Source organism: Dama dama, chromosome 12, assembly GCF_033118175.1.
Source record: "Dama dama isolate Ldn47 chromosome 12, ASM3311817v1, whole genome shotgun sequence".
NCBI classification, from domain to species: Eukaryota; Metazoa; Chordata; class Mammalia; order Artiodactyla; family Cervidae; genus Dama; species Dama dama.
Window position 1 is genome coordinate 99,734,601 of NC_083692.1, and position 21,779 is coordinate 99,756,379.

Genomic DNA, 21,779 nt, shown 5'->3' on the forward strand with positions numbered 1-21,779 from the left:
GTGATTAAACTTACTATTACTGTATTGTGTATTTGAAAGTGGCTAAGAAAGATCTTAAAAGTTATCATCATAAGAAATTTTTTGGTAACTATGGTGGCAGATGTTAACCAGACTTACTACAGTGATCATTTCGCAATATGTGCAAATACTGAATCATCACATTGTACACCAGAAACTAATATAATATAAGTCCATCATACCTCAGTAAAAAATGAATGCCTCAGGTGACTTCTTCTTCTTGTGCAAATTTTGAAAACTGGGCTTTTTACCTGGGTCTACAGATGAATTTCATGTTGTCTTGAACTCTGAATTTTTATGCAAAGTTACATGCACAGTTCTACTGAAGACTATACAGCTTTACTCAGATTTTCCAAGGATGACTTCAAAAATGCTATAAGCCGTACACCTCAACCATTCATATCCTGTTCCTTGTAGTTTCTAATTCAAATCTGCTTGGCTTTCAGTTAAGAAAGAATTTATATGGTTTGTCTAGGTAATAAGTCTAGAAGAAGCACTTTCATAGGCTCCATGTAGATGAGAAGGTACAACGTAAACACTACATGTGCCATTTGCCCCTTGAGTGGCAGTGCGTTCACACAGAATTTTCTGGAATGCCCAGAACTGTGCCATCCTTGCCTTGTTTTCTGGCCTGCAGTATCAGTCAGTTCAGTTCAGTCGCTCAGTCGTGTCCGACTCTTTGCGACCCCATGAATCGCAGCATGCCAGGCCTCCCTGTCCATCACCAACTCCTGGAGGTTACTCAAACTCATGCCCATTGAGTCGGTGATGTCATCCAGCCATCTCATCCTCTGTCGTCCCCTTCTCCTCCTGCCCCCAATCCCTTCCAGCATCAGGGTCTTTTCCAATGAGTCAGCTCTTCGCATGAGATGGCCAAAGTACTGGAGTTTCAGCTTCAGCATCAGTCCTTCCAATGAACACCCAGGACTGATCTCCTCTAGGATGGACTGGTTGGATCTCCTTGCAGTCCAAGGGACTCTCAAGAGTCTTCTCCAACACCACAGTTCAAAATCATCAATTCGTCGGCGCTCAGCTTTCTTCACAGTCCAGTTCTCACATCCATACATGACTACTGGAAAAACCATAGCCTTGACCAGATGGACCTTTGTTGGCAAAGTAATGTCTCTGCTTTTTAATATGCTATTTAGGTTGGTCATAACTTTCCTTCCAAGGAGTGAGCGTCTTTTAATTTCATGGCTGCAGTTACCATCTGCAGTGATTTTGGAGCCCAAAAATAAAGTCTGACACTGTTTCCACTGTCTCCCCATCTATTTCCCATGAGGTGATGGGACCAGATGCCATGATCTTAGTTTTCTGAATGTTGAGGTTTAAGCCAACTTTTTCACTCTCTTCTTTCACTTTCATTAAGAGGCTTTTTATAGTTCCTCTTCACTTTTTGCATTAAGGGTGGTGTCATCTGCATATCTGAGGTTATTGATATTTCTCCCGGCAGTCTTAATTCCAGCTTGTGCTTTGTCCAGCCCAGCGTTTCTCATGATGTACTCTGCACAGAAGTTAAATAAGCAGGATGACAATATACAACCTTGACACACTCCTTTTCCTATTTGGAACCAGTCTGTTGTTCCATGTCCAGTTCTAACTGTTGCTTCCTGACCTGCATACAGGTTTCTCAAGAGGCAGGTCAGGTGGTCTGGTATTCCCATCTCCTTCAGAATTTTCCACAGTTTATTGTGATCCACACAGTCGAAGGCTTTGGCGTAGTCAATAAAGCAGAAATAGATGTTTTTCTGGAACTCTCTTGCTTTTTCGATGATCCAGCGGATATTGGCAATTTGATCTCTGGTTCCTCTGCCTTTTTTAAAACCAACTTGAACATCTGGGAGTAAGCCCTCACAATTATGAACCTTTATTGCTGGCTCCCACTAGTACCACCAAAACCCACGTGTCCCAGCACACTACAGGTTTCACTTACAGGTCTTCCCACCCTCTCACCCCTAAAAGGTTATTTTTGGTCATGAAAGGTCTTCTGAATCTTACTCTAGCCACAGGTGCTTTTAATCTGTTTTAAGGGAAGCACAGAGTTGTTGGCAGAGGCATATCCTCAGGGGACTTGAGGGGCGGACTCGTGGTGGAAGTTTGCAGGTGACAAGCAAAGCCAGGCGGGCAGCCGGGCAGGAGACGGCCTTGCAGGCTGTGCGGTGAGGCTGTCCGTGGCTGCGGATCTGGAAGCAGGGCTGCTTTCCCCTCAGGTCACGACCAGCAGCGGTGCTGCCACCACAGCCGGGGGACGGGCGGGGCCGGCACTAGCCAGGACGCCTTCCAGAGGAGCGCCCATCAGACCCAGCCTCAGGGAGTCGTGCCCACCAGGCCTGGAGTTGCTTGGTAATTGGGAGAATTGTCTCCTTCTGGGGTTCCTCTGCCTCACCTTCCATGTACTGGTTAACCCCCAGCCAGGCTTCTGTCTCCACTGGCAACTGTCCCGAGGTCACCGGGGCTCTGGGTGTTGCAGTCTGTCCCGCTCTGACCTGAAGCACCTTCTCCACCTCCCCTCAAGCCTGGCTTCCATCCCACTTCACCGGCTGTGCCTGGCATCTGCCCTGGCTCCCTGTCCTCTGCACCTCTGCCTGCTGAGAGTATCTGGGACTTGGGCCTGGACTCTGTTTTATAGCCCACCCTTTCTTGCTTCTCTCCAGTCCCATTTATTTTCCTAAAAACTACCTACGTGCTAAAAACTCCTGACTCATGTGCATCTTCAATTCAGCAGGTGCGAAGGAGAACTGGGCGGTGTGCCCCATCCACGCCTCTGCCCCCTCAGGTGTTCAGCAGCACCTCTTGCCCAGTGGCCGACACCAGTCTCCAGTGAGCCCTGACCCCCCTTTCCTTCATCCTGCGTGTCCGCTCGGCAGCAGACCCCGCAGATGGGGGCCATGCCTGCCACCACCACCAGCTCCAAGCTGCCACTGTTTCGCATCTCAGCCACCACCGGAGCCTCCTACTTGGATTATCTGCTTCACCTTTGTACCCCGCAGTCAAGTTTCCACAAAGCGGCCAGAGGAATTTTCTAATATGACAAATCAGATCATATTATTGCACTGCATTTAGAATCAAGTCCACGGTCTTACTTTGACTAAAGCCCTGCTTGACCCAGGCTTTGGTATCACCTTCCCCCTTGGACCCTGGAATCCTATCCATTCTCAGCCCACACCAAGATTTTTCTCCCAGAACAGAACCCTGTGCGGTCAGTCCCCTCTCCTTGGGATGAACTTCCTCCACTACGCTATGTTTCCTCCTTGTCTCAGCTTAAATGTCACCTCCTCAGAGAAGCCCACCCTGACCACCCATCTAAACAAACGTCCCAGAGTTACAGCATCCCCAGCATCTTGTCATTTCCCCCATTACTTATTGCAATCTATATATAAAATTTTGAAAGAAGATCTCTGTAGCGACTATGATCCTATATATTTCCTTCATGGTAGATTGCCAGGAGAAATATCAATAACCTCAGATATGCAGATGACACCACCCTAATGGTAGAAAGTGAAGAGGAACTAAAGAGCCTCTTGAGGAAGGTGAAAAGGAGAGTGAAAAAGTTGGCTTAAAGCTCAACGTTCAAAAAACGAAGATCAGGGCATCCAGTCCCATCACTTCATGGCAAATAGATGGGGAAACAATGGAAACAGTGACAGACTTCATTTTCTTGGTCTCCAAAATCACTACGGATGGTGACTGCAGCCATGGAATTAAAAGATGCTTGCTCCTTGGAAGAAAAGCTGTGACCAACCTAGACAGCTTATTGAAAAGCAAAGACGTCACTTTGTTGACAAATATCTGTCTAGTCCAAGCTATGGTTTTTCTAGTAGTTGTGTACGGATGTGAGAGTTAGATCATAGGGAAAGCTGAGCACTGAAGAATTGATGCTTTTGAAATGTGATGCTGTAGGAGACTGTTGACAGTCCCTTGGACTGAGATCAAACCAGTCCATCCTAAAGGAGATCAGTCCTGGGTGTTCATTGGAAGGACTGATGTTGAAGCTGAAACTCCAATACTTTGGCCACCTGCTGTGAAGAAATGACTCACTGGAAAAGACCCTGATGCTGGGAAAGACTGAAGGTGGGAGGAGAAGGGGGCGACAGAGGATGAGATCGTTGGATGGCATCACTGACTCAATGGACATGAGTTTGAGCAAACTCTGGGAGATGGTGAAGGACAGGGAAGCCTGCCATGCTGCAGTCCATGGGGTTGCAAAGAGTCAGACACCACCGAGTGACTGAACAACAACAAAATGTCTATAGAGTCTAGACTACTCATCTTTTTAAAGAAAATCCAGCCAGCAGTAGTTGCTATCCTAACTCCTTTACAAGCATAAAGTTACTGAATTCTCACCGCAAACCTTGGAGGTCAGTCCTGTTATTACTCTAGTTTTCTAGATGAGGCACTTGAAGTGCAGTTGAAGAGATTTGCCAGTGACGCCTATGGGGCTGGGATGCACTTGGGCCCTGTCTTTGAGTCCGCATGTCGCTGCAGCGTGCCGAGTCACAGAGAGCAGACAGTGGAACAGGAGTCTGGTGAAAAGCCCAGGCCTGCGGAGCTAAGGACGGGGTGTCCCGGATAAGGATGCTCTGCAGGTGTTGAGTTGGTGTGGGTCTGCCTAGAATAGCAGCAAGAGGGCGGCCCAGACCACATTTCCTGCAGATCTCGCTGCTGCATTGCCTGTGCTACAGGGTTCTTTGATGTCTCCATCACTGCCTTTATGAGATCGGAGGGGAAGGCCTTCTCTCTCAGCTTTCGGAACATGGGGGAATGACAGAAAGATGAAGAAACCTCACTGACCCACCTCAACCCCCGGGATGAGAACTGATCTTTCCCTTGGCCCTGTGAGGCCAGCTCTGGAGCTCAGCCATTTATTTACAAGGTAATGAACTTATAGGCACGCTGTGTGTTCCATTAACATCCTGTAGACCCCTGTGCATTTATAGAATTCTAAGCACAACCTCTACTGCCTGATGGCTATTACAAATAAGCCACATAGGAAGAACCAGCAAGTGCAAGTTTAAGAAAACAGCACCTTTAAAAATAATGGTCCCACTAATGAAATGGTGATGATCCTGCAGCCTCAGCAGGGCTCCCTCTTTAAAAGGACTTCAGTCAGTTCCCTCTTCATTTCAATCCAGTATGTGAGTGCTCAGGAGCAGTATTAATTCATAGCTGCTGGAACAGGGGTCAATGGGTACCATCAAGTCTGGAAGATTTCTAGAGCTGGGCAGATATTTTTTGGAACTCAGACGTGGATCTGAACTCCAGGAGGCTCCCAGTGGTTTGCCCTAAGGCTCTCTGACAACCACAGGCTCCGTGGGCACTGATGGTGATGAGTGGTCTGTACCATCAGGGGCACAGAGAAGAGGTGCCTGAGGAACCTTCAGGAAGATGAGTGTCCAACTGGAGGGATAAGAAGGAAGGGTTCACAGCTTGAGAGAGACGGGGTGGGGTGGGGGTATAAAGCAAAGGGCATGCTCATGGAAAGATGAACCATCTGGATGAATCTGGACCACAGATAATGTGTAGGGAAACATTTGAAATACAGGCTAAGAAGTTAAGTTAGGGACCTACACATGATGATGAAGGTCACACCATGGAAGATCTATCTGCAGAGCCACCTGATCAGAAGTATGATTTAAGGTGTTTTTTTGCGGGGGAACACAGGATGGGACTAATGGCAGAATGACCCATTGAGATGCTACTCTGAGTTTGGAGGGGTTGAGGGCTAAATTCAGAAGGCAATGCAAACTGCATGGGACAGATGGGGTTTTTAGGGGTAAAAAAAAATACTATCTGCTAACAGAGGCAGACTTCGAAGTTTTTACATATAAATAGGAATTCTGAAAAAGAGGCCAATTTCAAAGGGCAGGTGTAAACAAGATGATAATTTCTGTTTTGGACATGCTGTGTTTTAAGGCTGGAGTCTCTTCAGGGGAGATGTCCAGTGGGCAGACAGAAATGAGGCTGAGATGGTTTAGGGATCACTTAGACGGGACAGAGTCACCAGCCATACAGCTGGGTGAGTCAGCCATGATTCCGGCACCCCTTGCCCTGCCGCCGCCCCCGCCGCTGACTCTCCTGCAGGGATTGGAGGAAGGAAGGAGAAAGTGAACGTGTAGTCGCTCAGTCAGGTCTGAATCTTTATGACCCTATGGACTGTAGCCCGCCAGGCAAGAATATTGGAGTGGATTGCTGTGCCTTCCTCCAGGGAATCTTCCTGACCGAGGGGTTGAACACGGGTCTCCTGCATTGCAGGTGGGTTCTGTACTGTCTGAGCTACCAGGGAATTGAGGGAAGGAGAGGCAGGCTTATAAGAAACAGAGCAATGATGTATTCAAAGAATCCGCCTGCAATGCAGGAGACCCCAGTTCGATTCTTGGGTTGGGAAGACCCGCTGGAGAAGGGATAGGCTGCCCAGTATTCTTGGGCTTCCCTTGTGGCTCAGCTGGTAAAGAATCCGCCTGCAATGCGGGAGACCTGGGTTCGATCCCTGGGTTGGGAAGATCCCCTGGAGAAGGGAAAGGCTCAGTTCAGTTCAGTTCAGTTGCTCAGTCATGTCTCTTTGCGACCCCATGGACTGCAGCATGCCAGGCTTCCCTGTCCTTCACCAACTCCTGGAGGTTACCCAAAATCATGTCCATTGAGTTGGTGATGACATTCAATCATCTCATCCTCTGTCGTACCCTTTTCTTCCCACCTTCAATCTTTCCCAGCATCAGGGTCTTTTCCAATGAGTCAGCTCTTCGCATGAGATGGCCAAAGTACTGGAGTTTCAGCTTCAGCATCAGTCCTTCCAATGAACACCCAGGACTGATCTCCTCTAGGATGGACTGGTTGGATCTCCTTGCAGTCCAAGGGACTCTCAAGAGTCTTCTCCAACGCCACAGTTCAAAAGCATCAATTCGTCAGCACTCAGCTTTCTTCACAGTCCAGCTCTCACATCCATACATGACTACTGGCAAAACCATAGCCTTGACCAGATGGACCTTTGTTGGCCAAGTAATGTCTCTGCTTTTTAATATGCTATCTAGGTTGGTCATAACTTTCCTTCCAAGGAGTAAGCGTCTTTTAATTTCATGGCTGCAGTCACCATCTGCAATGATTTTGGAGCCCACAAAAAATAAAGTCTGACACTGTTTCCACTGTCTCCCCATCTATTTCCCATGAGGTGATGGGACTGGATGCCATAATCTTAGTTTTAAGCCAACTTTTTCACTCTCCTCTTTCACTTTCATCAAGAGGCTCTTTAGCTCTTGTTCACTTTCTGCCATAAGGGTGGTGTCATCTGCATATCTGAGGTTATTGACATTTCTCAGTATTCTGGCCTGAAGAATTCCATGGACTGTATAGTCCATGGGGTCACAAAGAGTCGGGCATGATTGAGCGGCTCTCACTTTCAGGGCACACAAGAATCAAGAAATAAATTTTGTAGACAGGGAAGAGGCCCACGAGCAGGCTCGGCTCACACTCAGTGGGTAAGCACCCCCCTGCCAGCACATGGAGTCCAGCGGAGAAAGCAGGGGCGTGTGATTTCCTCGCGGCCTGGCTGTGTGACCTTGAGTGACCACTCAGCCTTGCTGTCCAGTCTCCCCGCCCCTGCCTCCTCCACCCCCTCCTTGCTGCCTCCTAAGCATGATGGAGAAACAGTCTGCTCCTCTCAGCTGTGCCCGGGTCCTCAAGGTAGGCTACACAAATACCACAGAAGTACAAGAAGACTCCTTTCTGAAAATGCCCTCTCCTGAGCTGCATTGTCATAGCTTACTTCTCTGGTGGGAAGGCTGTTCAGTTAGATTTTACTAGGAATGTGAGCAAGAGAGGGGTCTGGGGTGGAGAAGGGCTTTGCAGCACACAGCCTGTGCAGACAGTGAAGACAAGGTGGCCCGACAGGAAACCTGGTTATCCAGATGGGGTCTTATGGCAAGCCCGGAGCCATGATCCCACAGTAAATACTCATGGAAGTGGAGGGAGTGAAATCAGCTCAGATGGAAGTTAGGCGGTAAATGTGTGATTGCATGGAGGCCTGGTTTTGTTCCAGACAGAAGAGGGTTGGGTGTGGGACCGCAGCCACTGGGGCAGGACAGGAGCCAGGCAGCAACTGGAGTGTTGCAAGGCCATTCCGGGGCTCCCGCCAGAAAAGCCTGCGCCTAGCCTCCGCCGCAGGTGCGCCAGTGGTAAAGAACCCACTTGCCAACACAGGAGATGCAAGAGATGCAGGTTCGATCCCTGGGTCAGGAAGATCCCCTGGAGGAGGGCATGGTAACCCCTCCAGTCTTCTTGCCTGGAGAGTCACAGACAGAGAAGCCTGGTGGGCTACAGTCCACGGGGTCACAAGAGTTGGACGCGAACAGTAACTCAGCACACACAGCCTCTGCCCGCCCCTCTACCACCCCCTCTCTTCAGTCCTGTTCCTGGGGCCCACAACTTCGGTGTTTGGAAGCATCATTTTCCAAAGAAGGAATAGGTCTGAAAATTCTGGGAGGAAACCCTCGACTGACTCAGCCACTAGCTTGGCGGTGATTTAACACCTTCAAGGGAGGTGGTAGTTTCCACTTGACTTTTAAAAAGAAAAACACCCCAAACCTCAGTGCTTGGGCATCTGTGTTATACACCCTCATGAAATAACGATTCCCATTTCTAAGCTATGTATACAGTATAATTATGTTATTTTCCTTTTTCCTGTAGCCCTGTGGGTTCTTTCTTGGCTCCATATATCTGGCGCTTGATTAGAAATCCATGCTAACCAACTCAAGGCTGGCTATTGGAAATCCATTGTGACTGACAGAACAAATGAAATCTCTTTATGTTTAGTCAGCAGAATCTGCAACCTGCATGTGCCAGCGAGGGCCTCTGAGGTTCAGGATCCTTGAAAAACGCAGGGGTTTAGCTTACAGACACAATATCCAAATGGCTCCCAGTTGGAAGCAGGGGGTGGTTTGCGTCCCTGGTTTCTGGTGCAATCACGTCATCAGGATTAGGTGAGGGCATTTTCCACACAGCTTCTCTCTTACCTCCTCAAGCGAAGTGATTACCAATTAACCACAAGGCCAGAAGCGCTGGCAGTATAAAAACTGAGCTATTACAGCTTGGAAGAAAAGACCAAAAGTGGCAGTGAGTCAGTCAGGAGGGTGGTGAGGTTCCCTACCAGGCAGTGTTCGGCCCACCCTCAGCCGGAGGCTACACCACAGTATCAAGAGCCCCGCTGGACCACGACAGCAGCCTGAGTGTGCCCTGTAGCCTTCCCCTCCATTCCAAATCCTCCCAAGTGATGGCAAATGTATTTTTTTAAAAAAATTCTAAAGAATGATAGAAACTAAGGAGCGTTCTTTGTCTGTCAGAAACTGTGAGCAATCATAAAAAAGGAAAGGCAGGTTTTATTCTTGAAAAAGGAAACCACAACTCAAAATGCACACAGAAGCAAGCTGCTACAAAGGGAAGAAGGGGACTCAGGGGTGCTCCAGCCATCAGAACGGGAGGGGACCAGACACCTGGATCAGACACGCGGCCTGGAGACCTGCCGTCAGCAGGGAGGGACAGAAAGCGCGCAAGGTGAGCTTACGAGCTGGAGCCAAGTCACCAAGCTCAACTGTAAAGCTCACCTGTGAGGAAAGAGTCAATACAGTAGACAAGATATTAAGTATAAGTGTCCTCAAGAGACGCAAGAAGATATCATATCATTACAAGAGAGATGATAGATTTAATCAACCGAATAAACTCAACACATCAGTCAAACACCATGGTGGCTCTAGCTAAGGGATTACATTTGTTGTTCAGTCACTCAGTCATGTCTGACTCTTGCAACCCCGTGGACTGTAGCCCACCAGGCTCCTCTGTCCATGGGGATTCTTCAGGCAAGAATACTGGAGTGGGTTGGAAAGTGGACCTTAACAACCTCCTCAGAACCACACTATTTCATAGGGCAGCCATAGCCACGTGAGCTACTGAATGCTGGACGTGTTGGCTTGTTTGAATCTGATGTGCAATAAGTATAAACGTACTAAATTCACAGTAGACTTTGAAAATTTAGTAAAAAAAAAATTTAGAAGAAAATTTAATAAAAAAGAATTAGAAAAATTAGAAGAAAGAATATCTTTGAGACATGGATTTACATTTTGAAATATTTTGGATGCACTGAGTGAAATAAAATACGTTATTAAAGTGGACTATATGTGTTTCTTTTTTTTAAAACATGGATCCTAGCACATTTAACATTACAGTGTGACTTGCATTACTTTTCTGCTGGATATCCTTGCTCTAGAACTGAGTGCAAAAGGGTGGGCAGAGGATGAAAAGTCAGGATATGGAAGACAGATCTAGAGAGAAAGGACAGGAAGAAACAGCCACAATAGAGGAAAACGTCCGGAGGTAAATAAACTTTAGAGGCCGTCTGAGTGCAAAGACAGATGGTGAGGCAGGCATTCTCATTGAAGCGGGAAACAAGGTAAGGATGCCTGTTTGTTTTTTTTTCTCTTTAATCAACTTCATTATCTTTATATTTGAGGAATATGCTATATGTATAAAGCAGCCAAAGAAACTTAAAAATTCCCGAAAGAGCCAACAGAATTTACCTGCAATATTCCATCCCAGTGATACCAAAGATGCCTGTTTGGATTGTCAGCTTTTAACACAGTCCTGAGGTTCTAGCCAATGCCACACCGCAACAGAAAGGCGAAGGAGCAGACCTTTTTCTCTCTGCACGCGGGATGACCATATATACTTTCCTCTTGCACTCACCTTTCTGGCCTGCAGGCCTGCACAAGGAGGCGGTACGGGGCCTCCTCTCTCCCAGGCACCTGTGATACTCCCGGCGAGGGGCGTCAGCAGCTGGGAGAACTAACCCCAGCCATCACCCCTGGCCTACCCCGTCACCCCTGGCCTACCCCGTCACCCCTGCATACACTGTCACCCCTGCCTACCCCGTCACCCCTGGAAGAAACCACCCTTCTGGGCGGCGGGCTGGGCGCTTACCGACGGATGGCATTCGTGAACTCCGCAGCCAGCTCGCTGTCGCCGCACGCCGTCCGCAGTTCGGCCAGGGACAGGGCGGGGGAGGCGGCGTCCGGACACTCCTGAGGATGCAGAGCACCGGGTCAGGCCTGCGGCTGAGCCGAGGGCGCCGATGGCAGAGCGGGAGGTGAGCAGAGTGCAGGGCGGCCCTGGCCAGGTGCCCGCAGCGCACCCAGGCTGCCCCATGTCCAGAGCACTCACGGGGCGCCCAGGTCACACACACGAGTTCCCTCGTCTGACCACTGTGATGGCCCTCTGCAGTGGACACTGTCAGTATCCCCTCCTGGCCAAGGAGGAAACCAAGGCACAGGGAAGTGATGCTGTCCTGAGTTACTGCAAGGACTTGGCAGAACCAGGATGCCCACTCAGGTCAGCGCTCCTGTCCCTCAGGAAAGACATGTGGGAAACACACATGCTTATGTGGTCCCTCCCCCCATCCCACACCCTCTGGGAAGAAAACCAATCTTCTCTGGATGCAGGGGCTTTACTGGGTTCAGGTAATCTAGAAAACCCAGGAAAAGGGGAGGAAAATGGAAGTACATCTTGGCATCAGACAGGAACTTTGACATCACCTAAACCAACTCTTCCCGTTTTACAGATGAGGACACATAAGAGCCTTCAGAGAAGGCCGAAATCTGGCATGGAGCACAGTCCATTCATAACACCACAGCTGGACCCATTTGAGCGGCCCGCTGTATGCATACAGACGGAGGGCAGCTGCTCTGCTGTGGAATAAGCAGAGGGGGACAGCGCTCATCTGATAATTTGCTCAGCAGACATTCCCTGAGGATTTACTACAACCCAGGCTCCAGAAGAAAAAGCTTGTGACCTGTTACTCGAGACAGAATGTAGACAGAAGGCTGCATCTCAATGGGTGAGCGCTCCAAGGAGTCAAGGAGTCAGGGCCAGAGTCCAGATGACGGGAGGCACTGGGGTGCCTCTGCCGCCCGCACAGACGCGGCACACCACCCGGGGCTCTGGAGGAGGACAGCACCGCGTCTGAGCCCTCCTCCTGCCCCCAGCTCTGCTCTCTTCCCTCCGCTCCACCTGGTGTCTCGCAGCCCTGAGCCGCCACTGACCAGCTCGGCAATCTCTCCAGAGCCCAACACCCTCTGTGAGGACATCGACTCCCCTGCGGGGTTGACGTGTCTCCTTAAAGACAGGGCCAGCTTTGTTTCACCCAGTGCCGCTCACCGAGAACGTCTAGTAATCTCTGCAGCATATAGACAAGAACTGAAAAAACCTAATGTGATTTGGTCAAGATGTGGGACCCAGCCTGTTGGCTGAAGGGAAGTTTTAAACCAAGCATGATACCCAACCACCTCCCTACCTCGAAGCAAGAATAGATGTTCTAGACTCCAGTCTGACTGGCCACCTGTTTTTATAAATGCCCACAGAGTAAGAATTGTGTTTCTATTTTTAAAATCAAGGGAAAGAAATCAAAGGACTATTTTATGATATGTAGGAATCATATGAAATTCAAATTTCAGTGTCTATAAATAAAGCATGTTAACCTAGCCATGTGCCTCTGTGTCTGTGTTGTCACTTCCTTCGCAGTAAGGAAGAGACAATTTTGCAATGGCAGAGTTACATAGGTGCAGCAGAGTCTGTATGACCCCAAAATCCTAAAATATTGACTATCTGGCTCCAGCCTCTGCTCCAGACTGCTTGCCTCATCTACCAACAGATAAGACCAAATGAATAGCCCAGAAGGGAGATATTATTCATAGAGTAAATGGATCTAATTTTTGAAAGACAAAATAATCAGCTTATTCTAATTTCATTACCTGAACAACACACGGTACTTTTATAAAAGCTCTGTTCTCTAATGTAAAAAAATAAAAATAAATCATCTGGTCTCCGTCAAAGAGATTTCTGTTTTTTGGAGCCATTCCACAAAATACAGTGCTTCCCCCAGTCAAAATAAATACTAAGAACTAGGGGAAAATGCTCAGCTCATGGGCCTCCTAAGAGCTTGGTAAGTCCACTTCCAGCCCACCCTAAGAGTACCCACGCAAACACAGGAGCTCTGCCCCACAGTGACGGCTCACAAAAGCTGTGCACAGGTTCTGAAGCCGTTGCCACAGGACAGACAAGCCACGTCTGGGAGCCCGGATCCTCCCGGGTGAAGAAGCAGTGCTGCCCGCCCCGTGGTCAGACCCCTCAGGCACCGGCATGTGGTCTCAGGGCGCGCCCACATGGTGACCTTTCCAAAGCTCAGACTGTGTCACGTCACTCCCTGCAAAAGCCCCTCTGCGATCCTTCCCCGTGCCCAGGACAGGTAGCTGGTGGGTCTCTCCAACCAACACACTGACCCCTCCTCCCCCTGGGCTTGGCCTGTGCTGTTCCATCGGCCCAGGGCAGACTTCCGCGTCCTTCCTGGCCTCTTCATTGGGCTTGCACCCACTCTCCACTGGGTCTGTGTTCAGGAAACCTGCGCCTAACCTCCAAATCTGGATCGTGGGTCTGGCCTGTGGCCTCCCCTTGCACCAGACGTCCATCTCTGCACTCTGGATGTTGTGTCCTGTGTTGTGATCATCTATTTGCCCATCGGTGTACCCCACTGGAAGCTAAACTCCTGGAACTGCCTCCAGCATCTTGCGTGGACCAGATCACACCCATCACAGGAATGGATGACTGAGGAGCAGCAGGGCCTTGGGAGAGCAGCCTCGCTGGGTGCTGGGGCCCCAGCTCCCTGGGCAGCCTTGTAGATGAGAGTGGGCAGAGGGTGGCTCTGGCCTCTGGAGCAGGCAGCACAGCTCTTAGCTGTTTAGGGGAACCACTCCCTGCCACAGAGCATCAGCAAGGGGCTTTCTTCTCAGGGACACTCCTCTGGTGAAGACACCTCTGCACCTGGGCCATGAGGGGCCACTCACTAGACCAGCAAGTCACTGCATGCCCACAGTCCTGGGCCACAGATAAACGGGTCAGGAGAAGCTGGCATTCATCAGGAACAGAAAATCGCAGGCACAGAATTATAGCACCCTGCGACGAGGGATATTTTTCTTTAGGGTCTAGACTATTTTTTTTCTCCAGTGCAGTATTTGGGATTATTCTGCAATAGAGGATGACGGAATGAGCTTGAATTCTAGAAAAAAAGACTTGAGGGTTAATGAAAGTGTGAGTTTGCAAGATGACGCCACCGGCAGCCCACACTCTGTGCTCTTTGGGGTGACTCAGGGCTCGCCCTCCTCCTCCTCTGCCTCAGGCCACCTCCTGCCGTCCACCTTAAGGAAGCTGAGGAGGAAACACACCAGAAGAGAGGAGGAGGACCAGAGCCAGCCAGACTGGGGTTAAATCCTGATTCTGCCATTTACCAGCTGTGAGACACCCCCCCCCCCCCAATTCTTTTAAACCTCTTTTTTCTCATGTAAATGGGGTAACTCTTAGGAGAGATGACATGTGTGGTGATCAGCACCATGAATCAACACCGATGATCACATGGGCCGGGGGAAGAGGTGGGGTGAGTACCACTGCACGGGCCACTCCCTGGATGAGACCACGATCTATGAGATGCTCTACCTGCTACAAAAAGTGAGGTTTGAAAAAGTGTGGACTTGGTTTCTTTGCACTCAAAATGTCACTGTCTTTCAGATCTCTAGAATGGCTACAGTTGCTCTGCAAATAAGGAAGCTGAGGGCACTGAGAGTGAGGCTCTGCCGGAGTGTAGGCTGAGCCCAGTCCCCGCCCCTACCTTGCCGGCCTCAGGCTCTGCGGGAGGGGAGGCTGAGCTGGCCCGCCCCTACCTTGCCAGCCTCAGGCTCTGCAGGAGGGGAGGCTGAGCTGGCCCGCCCCTACCTTGCCGGCCTCAGGCTCTGCGGGAGGGGAGGCTGAGCTGGCCCGCCCCTACCTTGCCAGCCTCAGGCTCTGCAGGAGGGGAGGCTGAGCTGGCCCGCCCCTACCTTGCCGGCCTCAGGCTCTGCGGGAGGGGAGGCTGAGCTGGCCCGCCCCTACCTTGCCGGCCTCAGGCTCTGCGGGAGGGGAGGCTGAGCTGGCCCGCCCCTACCTTGCTGGCTGTGTCCTTGCCGCCGCTGCTGGTGGAGCTGAGGGACCTTGTGCGCTGCTCCTTCTGCTCCTCCACCTCAGACTTCAGGTGCTCGATGTGGACCAGGTAGGCCTGTTCCTGGGCTTCTCGCGTGCTCAGCTTCAGCTCCAGGGCCTTCTTCTCCTTTTCCAGGAGGTAGAGCTGGGCCTTCAGCTCGGCCATCTCCTCCTGCGGGGCGCAGAGTGTACGAGGGGCTGGTGGGGCGACAACAGGGCCCCCGACCGCCCTGAGAGGCCCCGCGGAGGTGTCACTTGGCAGCTGCTGGGGGGAGACTAGACGGCTGTCTCCACACGCCCGCAGTACTGACTGTGGCACCACACCATGGGCTTGCCACTGTGCCCCAGAACCGAGATCAATGGGTAGAATGGACAGGCAGGCCTGCAGGCTTTGGCACAATAAGGAACATCTTTCTAACAACCAGGATATTCCACCTCCACTTCCCCAGTGGTCATACTCGCCTTGCTGGAGACCAGTTTTCTGGCAGGCAGAGGCTAACCCGCGTCAAAGAGGTTGAAGCATCTGACTAGGTCCCTTCTAAATTCTGTTTCCTTTCCCATTTTCATGACATTAATCCATGGATATCATTGCCCTCATGGCAGTTGGGTCCTGCAGCCATGCTGGGCAGCTCGGATGCACCCACAGCAGCGACACTGGCCCCAGGTCCTATCAACTTCAGGACCCGAATAAAATCCATCGAAACAGAGCCCTTCTCAAGTGACTATTCATCAGGTCACTTCTTAAAGTATCTTGGCGAAGTCTAAGGAGACTTTGCTGTGAAGAGTAAGAAGTGACCCTAAAATAGGACAGTGCTCCCCTGGACCAGGTAACAGTGAGAAGCACTAGCATTTACTGAGCAGGTAACACTGCTTTAAATGGTTATACTAAGCAGCTCATTAAGTCCTCTCACCCTGAGGTAGGTACTATGAATATCTCCATTCATGGATGGGACACGGCTTCTTCTCAGCCCACATGCTGAATAAATTATGGAGCCTGAGTTTGAACCCACGACCTCCAGCTCAGAGGCCAGGTAAGCACCAAGCTACAGTCCCCTTGTGCTTTGCCTCTGCTGGAGGGCGAGTCTACCACCCCATGACCCCATGGGGTCAGTCTCCCCAGCTCTTTCTGTGATCCTACTTAAAAGGATTCCTCATATGCTGAGTCACTTCATACACTGAATCCCTCGAGAGGGATTCACCAAGTCACTGACTGCGGTCATCCCCAAAGTGACCCTCCTCTGAGGCAACAAGCCACAGGCCTGCTGTAGTCTCTTGGGTAAGCCAGACCCGGGAGGGGATGTTCTCAGCTCCAATGTGGGGAACACCGGGAGGGCACCCACCATGGCTAGTTATACTCAGGGACGTGGGCATTAGCCACAGGGAAGGCAAAGTGCCGAGCAACTGCTCAAAAGAAGACGCAAACCTTTCCTGACAATGACATAAAACCAGGATGAAAGGTGTTTCCACACACTGAACTGTCTCATCTCTTGCCACCAGAAACAGGATTCTCAAGGTGCTGGCAACACTGTGTCCTGAACTAATGTGGACAGTCACACCCAGAACAACACACAGATGCAAGCTTGAGAGAAGGAGAGATGAATGCATAGGTGCCGGAGGTGAAGCGGGTGCTCTGCCCAAGAGGAAAGATGAGGCAGTCACAGTGCCGGCCCCTGCGGCTTCGGATGGGCAGGGGGCCCAGGGCCTGGGCTTTCAGCACCTGCACAAGGGCGGGGCGGACAGCCAGGCCGGAGAGCCCAGCGGGAGCACTGCCTCGTAGAGGAGACTAGAAGACTGCCTACCGGGAGACGTGGCCAGGACAGAGGTGTCCTCACTCAGGTTTCGGGGGAAAAGAGAAGAAAAGCCTCCTCTGAGGAATCAGATGACAAACCTGAGGGATTATGAATGGACAACAGGAGCTCTCAGCCGAGAATATAACAAAGACTAGCCCTAAATCTCCGAAACCGACAGGTCCGAACAGGTCAAGGCTGCAAGCATTTACAGGGATATCTCCACCCAGGATGGCCCAGGACCACCGAGAAGACAAGACCTCCACCGAGGGTGAACTGGCACCTGGGGTGTGATGGGGATGATGATTGTTGGTGTCCCACACAGCACCAAAGGGACCAGGGGGTCAGGAAACCAGGGCTCTTGTCCAAATGCTGCCCTGGCCTGGCCCTGTTCTCCCCGGCTCACCTGAACATCAGCGTCAACCTGGGAAGCACCTGCAAGCATTCTAGAGACCAAACAGAGGCTGTTCCCAAACACACACACACACACACACACACACACACACACACACGCGCGCGCGCGCACACACACACGCACACACATAGAGAAAATGGAAGTGAGTCAGGGTGAGGCATTTAAAGGACCAGAATCTGCATTTAAAGGACCAGAATTAACAAGGGAAAACATAGAAAATAAATATTTAAAACAGCTGGAGAGAAAAAGGAAGAGGAATGATGATGAGAGGATGGGCTGTTTAGCAGAAGAGCAGATCTGAGGAGCCACGTCCATCTAGAGATCAATAATGTTTACTGAACACCAAGCACAAGTGAAAACAACCAGAAAACTTGAGTTTTTCAGCAGCTGCAGCTTAGAACAAAAGGGTGAATCTGCGGCCTCTGGATTCGATGGGCGATCACACATCCCTGAGCACACTGGGGGGACACACAGGGAAGGGAGCCCTCGGGAGGGGACCCAATGGCTGTCCCTGAGTTATGATCTGATGGGTTAATTCTCTCCCAGCGTTTTATAATTTCTATTTTTTTTAAAGAAAATTTTTACAGTGTGTACATACTTTATTCACAAGTATCAAAGGGAATATTAGAGTTTTTATTTCACCAGAAAGCTATTTCCTGGCCAAAATAGCACTGAATTTATCACACAACACACTGGCCTGAATATAAGAAGGAAATCTGTAGTCTTCAGCCAAAGGAAATGTGACATTCGGAAGAAATCATAGAAGGGCAGCTTCAGAGCTGATTCTGCAGGGTGCCGAGCCCCTCAGAGAGGGGGAAGGCCCCGCGGTGAAGGACACGACTCCCAGCTCATGGGCAGTGAGAGGGGAAGTCAGCCAATATCGCATGAGGATTCCCCAGGGGGAGTGAGGCCAGGTCTGAGCAGGAGGACCAGTATCTGACTTGTATCTGCTGTCACGGCCCCCAGGCTTCCCAGGCTTCACCTGATTCCAGCTTGAGTGGCCACGGAAGGGACGGCTGTGCTGAGCAAGTCACTTGGGGTGTGATGGGGATGATGGTTGTTGATGCTCCACATGGCACCAAAGGAACAGGGGGTCAGAAAACCAGGGCTCCTGTCCAAATGCTGCCCTGGCCTGGCCCTGTTCTCCCCGGCTCACCTGAACATCAGCATCAACCTGGGAAGCACCTGCAAGCACTCTGGAGATGGAACAGAGGCTGCTTCAGCCTGCAGAGGCCTCCTCTGGCTTCTCCTGGAGACGAGGTGTTCCATTCTGGCCTGGGACCCCCTGAGACTTCTCTAGTGCTCGGTGCACCTCTCTAGGAGCACTTCCAGCTCAAGGGACCCTGAGACATACTGAAGCCACTCCTGCCTACACACGAGGTTCTGGCTGTCCTCCTGTGGAGAGGCCACTGAACATGGACGGCTGACCAGCTCTCGAGAGGCCTTTTTATGTTTCCTCCTGATGACAGCGGGCAGCAGGGGATGAGGGTGTGAGAAGAGCACCCCGCCCCCAACACGGATACCTTCATGGCCATGAGCTCCTGCATCAGCACTGCGTTTTCCAGGTCTAGTCGCTGGCTGTCTCCCCGGGGCTTGACGTCGTAGCTGAGAGGGTCGATGTGGACGCTCTCCAGCTCCAGCATGGTCAGCTTGACCGCTGCCCTGTCGTTCCTGAGCTGCTGGATGTAGTCCTTCAGCCTTTGCTCGTCTTCTTTAGTGAACTCTGTGTCACAGCTGCTGGCTGTGGAGCTGGTCGTGCTGAGAAGACGAAACAAACCAACTCACTGCATCTCCAGTCATTGCTAACAGCTCTTTTCCTCCTCATTCTTCTCCATACCCTCCTCCCCCAATAGTACCTAGCTGGTAATGCCAAAACATCAACAACAAAAAAGCATTCTTCCTAGCACTGTACATTGACATCACCTTTTGGGAAAGAAACGACGTGAAGAATACTGGAAATGTTTATACCCTTTAAGACAACATGTGGACTCCAGAAATTAATTCTAAGGAAATAATTCCACAGAAGTAAAAAGATACACAAAGATGTTTCGTGGAATATAAGGTTTAGTGAATTATAACATATATCAAAACAAAGAAAATTACGTAGACATTATGGAAATAATTATGATAATGGTGGAGAGAGTTTGAGGAAATAGGGTGAAAAATGTCATAAAAATAGTTGTACACACTGCTATATTAAAAATGGATAACCAACAAGGACCTACTGTATAGCACAGGGAACTCTGCTCAATGTTATGTGGCGGCCTGGATGGGAGGGGAGTTTGGGGGAGAATAGATACACGTGTATGTATGACTGAGTCCCTTCGTTGTCCACCTGAAACTATCATAATATTATTAATCAGCTATACCCCAATACAAAGTAAAAAGTTTAAATTAAAAAATGAAACAAAACAGGTGTGCTTATGGACAAGACTTAACAAAAGGGATGCGTTAAAGGAACAGAGCAAGGTGAAGAACAAAGTATCTACAGTGTGACCTACAGACTGTGTGTGTGTGTGTGTGCGCGCGCACACACAGTGCATACACACACCCCAGACCGCTGACAGCCGCCCCAGGGGGTGGGAGCGGGAAAGAAGGGCAGTGGGGGGCACCTTCTGTAGTACTGCCAGGGTGCCCCCAGGCCTCCACGGCGGTTCCTCCCCCATCATGGATGAACATAAATCCTTCAGAGGGACACAGGCTGGTCCGAGGGGCCGTTGGCCACCCACGCTGTGGGAATGCTAAGCAGGGGCTGGCAGTTCTAAGGAGCACCTGGCCCAAACCCTGGGAACGTGACAGGCCATGAATGTTTCTGTGGGTTCTAGAGTCCCACGGCAGGGTCAGCACCACAGGAAAACTGCAGCTTGGATCTCAAGACCTACAGCGGTTTCTCTGGACGCCCCTGCACTGGACACAGCCCGCATGGACCTGGCTTTGGAAAGATGGCAGATAAACAAGCAAGGGGCCTATTTAGCTCTCATCAAACAGGCCAGTCTGGCACCATCATCTCTGCTGTTACCAACCTGGAAGTGGAGGTTGTGAGACACTTTGTGGCTGGAATCTGGTGCAGCTGGGCCTAGGCTGACGTTGCCTCATTCCACAGCCCTGTCGCCCCAAGATTTCCATTGTGAGGTGCTGAGCAAGGAGCAGTGACTGGTATCCACAGGCTGTTTCACTGCCCTGAGCCCAGGCCTGCCCTCCTCACCTCACAGCAACAGGGTAACAGGCCCCCAGCCAGCAGATGCAATCTCCTCACAATCTCCATGTGACAAGAACGTCCCATTCTTGTCTGTGACACATTGTCAAGAAGCTGAGGCTTCCAGGGAGCGAAGGGTGGAAGGGATGGTAGTCTACACACATGAGGAAGAGGACTCCCCAGAGCTCTGGTGGTCTTCAGGTCAGAGAACTCTGGCCAGCATAAAAGATCCCGATCACCACAGACTCTCTGAGGCCCCCCCACCACCCCTGAGTCCATCAGGACGGAGCTAGATCAGTCTGACCAACACACAACACCTCTTCAGAGGTGGTGATGGTTACTTACACGTGTCCGCTGGGGGTGAAGGGGGAGAGCTGGTCAGAGAGTGTGGGGCAGAATGCCAGGTCTCATAGGGCCTCATAGGTTGTTTTCTCTCTAGAATTAGATTTAGAAGCCCCCGGAGGGTCTATACTAGAAGAGTGACAGGATTCACCTTACATTTTAACAGGCTCCCTCTGTCTGCTGTACTGAGGAGGGATGCAGGGAGGCAAGGTCAGAGACAGGAACCCTTTCGGGGGCTATTGTAAGAAGCTCTGGAGAGAAGGTGGAAGCTGAGAAGACAGGAAGGAGGTTAAAAATTATTCATCGATCAGTGCTATGTATTCTCAAGCTGTATTTTAAAAAGGATGAGACGGGACAAGCAGCAACGCCCTCCAGTTGGAACGCTTCAGGTGCGACGTCATAAACAAAGCAGCGCAAGGGAAGCACGAAAGAGCGACGGGCATCCCCAGCAGAGGGCGCGGGGAGCCTGCGGGGCGCCTGGATGACCGCTGTCCAAGAGTGACTCGTCCCGAAGAGAGAGGGTCCCTCCCTCAGCACCTCAGCCTGCTTCCGTAAAGCTCGGTGACAGGCACGCCTCACACAAAACCACCCAGGAGGACTCAGAGCTCGCCTGCATGGACTGTCAACACAGTGTGGAGGGACAGATGCCTGAGGCCTGAGGTTCCACACGCTGAGCAAAATTAGAGTGATCTGGCAGTGCTCAGAGCGCTTTCCACGCGACTGAGTGAGGAGACGCCCTCCCAGACACGGCATGTTTAGACGGCACGGTGCTGGGAAATAGCAACACTTTTCTTCCAGTGAGTGGGGAGAAGGCTTCAGGCAGGAAAATCCTCTCCCATGAATCTGAGACTCACCACCAGAGGTTCACTTTACAGCTCTTTTCATTAAAAGTCACTGGAAAATTTTAAACATACAGAAAACACAGAGATAAACTAATACCTGGGTGGCCTTTTTTCATGTCTTCTTTGAAATACTTCTT

At 50.6% G+C, this 21,779-nt stretch overlaps 1 protein-coding gene across 3 annotated transcripts in view; it reads right to left on the reverse strand.

The window, feature by feature from the left end:
* MCC (MCC regulator of WNT signaling pathway) overlaps nucleotides 1-21,779 on the reverse strand; it is a 300,929-nt gene that overhangs the window by 8,967 nt on the left and 270,183 nt on the right. For all 3 annotated transcript variants that reach the window (XM_061158216.1, XM_061158217.1, XM_061158218.1), the window contains 3 exons: nucleotides 18,786-19,020; nucleotides 15,026-15,232; nucleotides 10,981-11,081 (listed from right to left, as the gene is read on the reverse strand). In XM_061158216.1, coding sequence (XP_061014199.1) covers nucleotides 10,981-11,081; nucleotides 15,026-15,232; nucleotides 18,786-19,020 — 543 coding nt within the window. The remainder of the gene's footprint in view (nucleotides 1-10,980; nucleotides 11,082-15,025; nucleotides 15,233-18,785; nucleotides 19,021-21,779) is intronic.